We start from the raw sequence: 8,435 nt of genomic DNA, 5'->3' as shown, positions 1-8,435 counted from the left end.
TCAGCCCCCGTGGGGTGCTCCTCTCCTGGTGCCGGCGTCCGGTGGGGCCCACGCCGCCCCGCGGGGAGGGGGAGCGGGAGCAGCGGTGATGTGGCACTGAGGCGGCGTTGACGCCTTTGCGGTGCCTTATGTAACGCTGCGGCCCTGGTAGGGGGACAGCCCTACCAGTGCACCGGGCTGTCACCTGCCTGCTGCAGAGCAGTGACCCAACGAGAGGTCGGTTTTAGTCGGGGTTTGCTTCAAGAACAGTTGACACTGCCACAGATTGTAGGACACTGGGTGCTGGTGCTGCAGGCCCAGGCCCCTCTGCTTGTAAAGCTGCTGTCTGCGGTGCCCTTGCTGTGGGCTGGCTTGTAACACAGGCTGCACAGGCAGAATGGATGGTGGTGTGACTATGGCAGGTATTTATGGTGTTAGTTGGGTTTCCCAGAATTGCAAAAGTTGTTTCCACATACCCTGCCTTTTTTCTCCTCCCTCCCCTCTCTCATTCTTCAAGGTGAACTTCACAGTAGACCAGATACGGGCCATCATGGACAAAAAGGCCAACATCAGAAACATGTCTGTGATTGCCCACGTTGATCATGGGAAATCAACCTTGACTGATTCTCTGGTATGCAAAGCTGGTATCATCGCCTCTGCCCGTGCGGGGGAGACCCGTTTTACTGACACAAGGAAGGATGAGCAGGAACGGTGCATCACCATCAAATCAACGTGAGTTCCCTCCCTTCAGGCACCTCACTGCTCCTGCTGCGTGGTCTGAGCTCAGGAGGGCTTTGAGTCCTCCAGCTGGTTTGATCGTGAGATGAGAGAAGATGGTGTCAGGCTTTTCTCTAGTCTAGTTCAGAAGCTCATCTCTTGCTCATGAGGATTGCGTAAATGAAAGAGCAAGTATTGATTGGCTTGTGGTGAATCACAGAGCACTGTCTTGGTGGCCACTGGGAAATAGAACTGCAGTGGGAGTTTCAGCCTTCCTTTTTAGCACTGGGGCTGGTGGATGTGGCTGATGTCTGCTGGAGTCCCACGGATGCAGTCCAGAGACTGTCTTGGGAGCATCTTTGGTGACATACTGGGCGTCTGTGTCACCACAGGCGGCTTGAGGACCCTGAGGGGCATGAAAAGGGGTCAAAAAAGTGGTTGGGCCTAGTGAAAAAAGCATAAATCCTTGATTGAAAAAAATGAAGCTGCCTTTGGGCACTCTTAAGTGACATGGAGTCAGAAGAGGCTACAATTTCAGAAGAGTGTAGGAAGGGGAGATTTTAGCCTGTTCTCCTTGTTGTCTCCCACCCTGGCCTCCCAGGAATACACTTCAGTAAATCCTTAAGCTGACACTGCTCTCTGTGCAGGATAAAAGGCTGTTGTTAAGCATTGGGGAAGGGTAATGCGTAGATAATAACTTCAATATTTTTTTCCTTTTATTTCAGAGCTATTTCCCTATTTTATGAACTTTCTGAAAATGATTTGGCCTTCATCAAGCAGAGCAAGGATGGTTCTGGTTTCTTGATCAACCTGATTGACTCTCCTGGGCACGTGGACTTCTCTTCAGAGGTCACTGCTGCTCTTCGTGTCACTGATGGTGCCCTGGTTGTTGTAGACTGTGTCTCTGGTAAGGTTCTCTGCAGCCATATGCAACTGGAGTGTATGTTGGGCGAGTTTGAAGATGAGGATAACTGATTCCCCTGTGTTTGGCAGGCGTGTGTGTGCAGACAGAGACTGTGCTGCGTCAGGCCATTGCTGAGAGGATCAAGCCTGTCCTGATGATGAACAAGATGGACCGAGCGCTGCTGGAGCTGCAGCTGGAGCCAGAAGAGCTGTACCAGACCTTCCAGCGCATTGTGGAGAATGTGAACGTCATTATCTCCACGTATGGAGAAGGAGAAAGTGGCCCTATGGGAAATATCATGGTAAGCGGAAGGCTGTGTTTTTGAAATCAGTGAGAGGGAGCAGTTGTAGCTCTTTCCTATCTCGAATGAAGAAATGAGAGTAAAGTGGTGAAGACAGCGATATTACCCAGGCTTGTGCTGGTTTGGAGCTCTCGCCAGCTTTCCTTCCAAATATTCTCTTCAAGGCTTGAGCAAATACAGACTACAAATACAAGGAAGTATTTTCTCTCTTTACTGAGGGTGCCCTTGTTTTGTAGGACACTTTCTTGCCAACGTCACATCTGTGATGTGGGGTGATGTGAGATCCTAGGCTCCTACACAGCATCCTTCCCCTGGCTGTCTTCTGAAATGGAAGGCCAATAGGTGTTTGCCAGTCCCTGTGCTCCAAGCACCGCTCCCCACTGGGTTCCTGGGCAGTGAGCAGAGCTGTCTGTTCTGAGAAAAAGCTTACGCTTTGTTCCTATTGAGCGCTTTTCTGCACGCTGCAGCTTTTCATGTACCGCTCGTTCTCCCCATGAAGGATAGGAATCTTACCTGCACACAAATCTAGGCTGAGCTGTCTGAGCATGTAGTTGGTCGAAGTGATGAAAAACCGATCTAGTTCTGTGGTGCAAAGCTATAATGTCCCTGGAGCTTGGAGATGGTGGCTGTCACAGAGCTGCTTGAGGGTCCCGTAGATCTGAAGGTCCGTCTTCAAACTCTTCTTTGCAGAGCTGTACTGAGCGTTGTTTGGGATGGAGTAGGCTGACTGCTGGAACTTTTGTGGCCGTTCCTCTGTAACCCAGCTCTCCTGTTGCCTTTCAGATTGATCCAGTGCTCGGTACCGTTGGCTTTGGTTCTGGCCTGCACGGCTGGGCTTTCACTCTGAAACAGTTTGCTGAAATGTATGTTGCAAAGTTTGCTGCGAAGGGTGATGCCCAGCTGAATCCATCTGAGCGTGCCAAGAAAGTAGAAGACATGATGAAGAAGCTGTGGGGAGACAGGTGAGGAATTGCGGCTGTCACTTTTCATTCCAGATCAGTTCTGCGTGGCTGCAGCCTGATGCTGTAGAAGGTGGGTAAGGAGGGAGGATGTGGTCATGCCCTGTCTCAGTGCCTCGGTCCCTGTGCTAGCAAAAGAACTGTTTCCTGTGAAAGCTTTTCAGAATATGAAACACACAGATAAATAGGGAGGGGATGGTGATTTGACAACATGAGTTAAATGTGTTTTGGTGAGCTCTGAAAGCCTAAGAGTGATGGGGGAAAGTATGAAGACTGTTCTTAATCAGCAGCCCTTTCCTCTGGCCTGAGCAAGCCGAACAGGCCGCGCTTCCACAGCTGAACTGAGCATTGGTACGTCTGACTTCTTTCTCTAGATATTTCGATCCTGCTACTGGGAAGTTCAGCAAATCTGCTACCAGCCCTGATGGAAAGAAACTGCCCAGGACCTTCTGCCAGCTCATCCTTGACCCCATCTTCAAGGTGAGTTCCTTAGCGTTCAGCCCTTGCTGGTGCCTTACACTCTCTTGTTTGGTTATGGTGTGTGATGATGGAAAATTTCTTCACTTTGACCTGACTTGTTTGATTGAAGAAATTTAAATATCTGACACATCTCGTTGCCCTGTGAGGGCAGGGAAGCTGGTAGTGAATATTGTGCAGGCAATTGTCTGAGCCTCCAAACGGATTCAGCTGGGTGATGAGCAAGAACAGAGATTCTCTTTAGAGATGTTTGTGCTGCTGCTTCAAACTGGGTCACTGCTGACATTCAATGACTGCTGCTGTTGTTCCAGGTTTTCGATGCAATCATGAACTTCAAGAAAGAGGAGGCGGCTAAATTGATTGAGAAACTGGACATCAAGCTTGACAGTGAAGATAAGGACAAGGAGGGCAAACCCCTGCTGAAGGTGAGATTGGTCTGAAGTGTCTGTGGGGAGGAGATGAGCAGTTGTGCTGCTACAACTATGTCACTTACTAAGCAGCTACAAACCTTGCTTGGGTAGGAGGGAGCTGTTGGCAGCTTGAAGCTGGGAAAGCAAGGGAAGGTTAACTGCCAGGTCGTGAACAATCTGACCAGCTCTCGCTCCTCTGATCTCCGCTCAGGCCGTGATGAGGCGGTGGCTGCCTGCCGGAGATGCCCTGCTGCAGATGATCACCATTCACCTGCCTTCTCCTGTCACAGCCCAGAAGTACCGCTGTGAGCTGCTCTACGAGGGACCCCCTGATGATGAGGCTGCCATAGGTATAACGAGCTGCTGCTTTGCTGCCAGGCATCTCTTAGCTTAAGTGCTCAGTGCTCCAAAATAACCTGTAGCCATCTTGTTCTCCAAGTACACAGCTCGGTAGCTGCTGTAATTCTTGAGTCTGTAGCTTTTCTAGTGTGGATCAAACAAGCTCGCTAGCTCACAGCTTTACTCTGGAGCAGTGAGCTACCTACGTAACTGGAGAGTAGTCGGGGTATATGCCAAAGGCTCAGGTTGAGCCTGTGTGTGTTTAAAAGATCTCTCAGTGAGGTTATCTTGGGCTGGCCAGCTGTCCAGACAGAAGCCAACAGGCTGACACAATAGTGGGTACAGGTCTCATGTTGGGATTTGAGGGTGGTTGAGGGGACAGGACATGTATACCAAATGCTAGAAGTGGTATTGAACTGAGCTGATATCTCCCTTCTCCCAGGTATTAAGAACTGTGACCCCAAAGGCCCCCTGATGATGTACATCTCTAAAATGGTGCCAACCTCTGACAAGGGACGTTTCTATGCTTTTGGACGTGTCTTCTCTGGTCTCGTCTCAACTGGCTTGAAAGTCAGAATCATGGGACCAAACTACACACCCGGCAAGAAGGAGGATCTGTACCTGAAGCCAATTCAAAGGTCAGTCCTGGCAGGGGTGTGCTCTGTGGTCCAGATTTGTGGTTCTAGAACTGTCTTGGGTCTCTCCTCCTCTCTGAGCCCAGGCAAGGCGCTTGGTCGTGGACTTCAAGCCTGCTGCTGAACGCCAGGAGACTGCCTGGTGGGGCCTCCTCTTTCAGACTTCATTAAAACAACTGTCTCTTTCGCCAGGACCATTCTCATGATGGGCCGCTACGTTGAACCCATCGAGGACGTGCCTTGTGGAAACATTGTTGGTCTGGTTGGTGTCGACCAGTTCCTTGTGAAGACTGGAACCATCACCACCTTCGAGCACGCTCACAACATGAGAGTCATGAAGTTCAGCGTCAGTCCCGTCGTGCGCGTGGCTGTGGAAGCCAAGAACCCAGCGGACCTGCCCAAGCTGGTGGAGGGACTGAAGCGTCTTGCCAAGTCTGACCCTATGGTGCAGGTGAATGTCCGAAGTGCTTTTGGGGACAGGAGAAATCCTGGTCTTGCTGGAAGCTTCTGCCATTAGTCATGGTTGTACTGGGGGTGCTGGCAGAAAAGTCTTGGCGTTGAGTATTGGTCCCAGACCTACTAGAGTGGGAAGGAATGCTGTGTCCCACCTTGGGGTTGGTGCTGAGTCATCCCCAGATCAGTGGAAAGAGCATCTAAAAGTAGCTCTATGAGTCAAAAATCAGAGACGGTCACTAGTGTTTTACGTGTGAGAGCTTTTGTTGCGTTGCAGTCGAAAACCTCACCTGCTGTACGAATGGTCTTTTCAGTGCATCATTGAGGAGTCTGGAGAGCACATCATCGCTGGTGCAGGGGAGCTGCACTTGGAGATCTGCCTGAAGGATCTGGAAGAGGACCACGCGTGCATTCCTATTAAGGTAGAGGGGCTGCAGTGGCAGAGCTGTTGGTGAGCTCTGAGCGGGTATCTGGGGAGCTGCGGTTTGGCTGGTGGCTCACTGCTCCTCCCTGCTCTCTGTCGCCGCAGAAATCGGATCCAGTTGTGTCCTACCGTGAGACAGTCAGTGAGGAATCCAACGTGATGTGCCTTTCCAAGTCCCCCAACAAACACAACAGGCTGTACATGAAGGCACGGCCCTTCCCAGATGGTTTGGCCGAAGACATCGACAAGGGCGAGGTCTCAGCTCGTCAGGAGCTGAAGCAGCGAGCTCGTTACCTGGCTGAGAAGTACGAGTGGGATGTCACCGAAGCCAGGAAAATCTGGTGCTTTGGTCCCGACGGCACCGGCCCCAACATCCTGACTGACATCACCAAGGGAGTGCAGTACCTGAATGAGATCAAGGACAGCGTGGTGGCCGGCTTCCAGTGGGCGACAAAGGAGGTAGGTAGGGGCAGCGCATGGCTCGGGTCGCTCTGGGGCTGGGATCGCTCTGGGGCAGGTGGCGTGTGGTGTCATAAAGAGCTACTGCACATCTTTTAAAAGAAATTTTGGGAAAACTGCCACATACAGCACGACACATCTATAATTCAGAAGTGTCTTTTAGGATAAATGAAACTCAATGTCAGCTGGAGTGAAGACGTCATGTCAGGTTAGACGCACACCAAAAACAAGCTCAAGGCAAAAAGCTTTCTCCCGAGGCTGCAGAGAAATCCATCATGGCAGCACGTACTTAAGGTTAAAAAGCTTTTTCGGAGAGCAAAACGCAACAGCAGGGATGGAAGCTATTGCGGTGAATACCACAGCTGGCATCAAAAGAAAATGAAATCTACGCTGAGAGCCTCAGCAAAGATCTGGCCTTGTTGACCAATTATTTCTTCAGGACTAGACAGGAGATGACTCCAGAATGACAAGTTGACAGGTAGACTGGGGACAGCAACAGGAGAGGGTTTTTTCCTGTTTATTTTTTTAAGTTAGAAGAAGATGATGTCAACCCAACAACTTTTCTTGTCCCAGTATTATGGAAAACTGGCTTTTCTTGGCCAGATATGTGGGTTGCAGCGTCCTACGGTGTCTGTGTTGACCCCCTGCTGTACTTTTCCAGGGGGTCCTGTGTGAGGAGAACATGCGCGCAGTGCGTTTTGACGTGCACGATGTCACCCTGCATGCCGACGCCATCCACCGTGGAGGTGGGCAGATCATTCCCACTGCCAGGAGATGCCTGTACGCCTGCGTGCTCACTGCCCAGCCCAGGCTCATGGAGCCCATCTACCTTGTGGAAATCCAGGTGAGGAACCTCTGCTCAGCCCAGAAGATCCTGAGCCAAGCAAAGGTGAGCGGGTCCTGACGTCTCTCTCTTGCAGTGCCCGGAGCAGGTGGTGGGTGGCATCTACGGTGTGCTGAACAGGAAGCGCGGCCACGTCTTTGAGGAGACCCAGGTGGCCGGCACCCCCATGTTTGTGGTCAAGGCCTACCTGCCCGTCAACGAGTCCTTTGGTGAGTGTGCTGGGCCTGGGCATGCTGGGTACCCACCCTGGGAAGGAAGGAAGGAGATCCTTTGTGTCCCGCTGCGCTGGCAATGATTGTAGAATCGTAGAATCATTTAGGTTGGAAAAGAACCTTAAGATCAAGTCCAACCATCAACATGACACTGCCACATCCACCACTAACCCATGTTCCTCAGCACTACGTCTGCTCCTCTGTTAAATCCCTCCAGGGACGGTGACTCCACCACTTGCCTGGGCAGCCTCTCCCACTGCTTGACGACCCTTTTGGTGAAGAAATTCTTCCTAACCACCAGTCTAAACCTGCACTGGCGCAACTTGAGGCTGTTTCCTCATGTCCTGTTGCCTCTTCCTTGGGAGAACAGACCCACATCACAGAATGGGTTGGGTGGGAAGGGACCTTCCAGTGCCATCTAGTCCAACCCCCTGCCGTGAGCAGGGACATCTTCAACTCGCTCAGGTTGCTCAAGCCCTGATCCAACCTGACCTGGAATGTTTCCAGGGATGGGGCATCCACCACCTCTCTGGGCAACCTGGGCCGGGGTTTCACCACCCTCACAGTCCAGAATTTATTCCTAATACCTAGTCTAAATCTTCCCTCTTTTAGTGTAAAACCACTCCCACATGTCCTGTTGCGACAGATCCTGCTTAAGTCTGTCCCCAACTTTCTTAGAAGCCGTCTGGAGGTATTGAGAGGTCGCGGCGAGATCTTTGTGGAGCCTTCTCCACCCCCAGCCCTTCCTCACGCCGGAGTCGCCCTGTACGACTTTGGGTTCCTCTCCTCCGGGTGGTACCCTGCAACCTGTTCTCCTTCCTCCTCCCCGCCTCATCTTTCTTTTCATCCTCCCAGGTTTCACGGCGGATTTGAGGTCCAACACGGGTGGCCAGGCTTTCCCCCAGTGCGTCTTCGACCACTGGCAGATCCTGCCGGGGGATCCCTTCGACAGCGCCAGCCGACCCTGCCAGGTGGTGGCCGAGACCCGCAAACGCAAAGGGCTGAAGGAAGGCATCCCCGCCCTCGACAACTTCCTTGACAAACTCTAATTAAACTCTCTCGTTGGACTCTTGGGGGTGGGGTGGAGGGGGAAATTAATTAAATTAGCCTGTGCGAAAGGGGTAGATGCCCGTCAACCACCATCTTGTTAATTAAATCGGTTTCATAGCGATGAAATGAGGAAGGAATAAAAATAAGGAGGGGGGGGAGGGGAAAGCCTTATAGGTTTCTGTGTTGCACATGACTCATCTTTGCCATTGTAACTAAAACATTTCCACTAGATTTGCCCAATTCTGTATTTATTTCACTCAAAAAAAGGGGGG

At 51.5% G+C, this 8,435-nt stretch overlaps 1 protein-coding gene across 1 annotated transcript; it reads left to right on the top strand.

Annotated features, from left to right (window-relative positions):
• Positions 1 to 498: 498 nt before the first annotated feature.
• EEF2 (eukaryotic translation elongation factor 2) lies at positions 499 to 8,282 on the top strand. Its single transcript, XM_009890897.1, has 14 exons — positions 499 to 711; positions 1,422 to 1,603; positions 1,690 to 1,901; positions 2,685 to 2,863; positions 3,235 to 3,340; positions 3,649 to 3,762; positions 3,959 to 4,097; positions 4,529 to 4,724; positions 4,914 to 5,172; positions 5,489 to 5,596; positions 5,704 to 6,057; positions 6,719 to 6,901; positions 6,978 to 7,110; positions 7,969 to 8,282. Exons 1-14 carry the CDS (start codon positions 530 to 532, stop codon positions 8,160 to 8,162), a joined length of 2,541 nt encoding a protein of 846 aa, XP_009889199.1. The 5' UTR covers positions 499 to 529; the 3' UTR covers positions 8,163 to 8,282.
• Positions 8,283 to 8,435: the final 153 nt, after the last annotated feature.

The sequence above is a fragment of the Charadrius vociferus genome, unplaced genomic scaffold (genome assembly GCF_000708025.1).
Source record: "Charadrius vociferus isolate BGI_N301 unplaced genomic scaffold, ASM70802v2 scaffold2508, whole genome shotgun sequence".
Taxonomy (NCBI): Eukaryota; Metazoa; Chordata; class Aves; order Charadriiformes; family Charadriidae; genus Charadrius; species Charadrius vociferus.
The sequence above is the reverse complement of the archived record's forward strand: the minus strand, read 5'-3'. Positions and strand labels throughout refer to the sequence as shown.

Bases quoted from the DNA above. Each gene is read 5' to 3' on its own strand.
- EEF2 (XM_009890897.1), top strand. From the start codon at position 530: ATGGACAAAAAGGCCAACATCAGAAACATGTCTGTGATTGCCCACGTT. The intron at 3,341-3,648 runs GTGAGTTCCTTA...CTGTTGTTCCAG, and splicing joins TCCTTGACCCCATCTTCAAG to GTTTTCGATGCAATCATGAA. The intron at 5,597-5,703 runs GTAGAGGGGCTG...CTGTCGCCGCAG, and splicing joins ACGCGTGCATTCCTATTAAG to AAATCGGATCCAGTTGTGTC.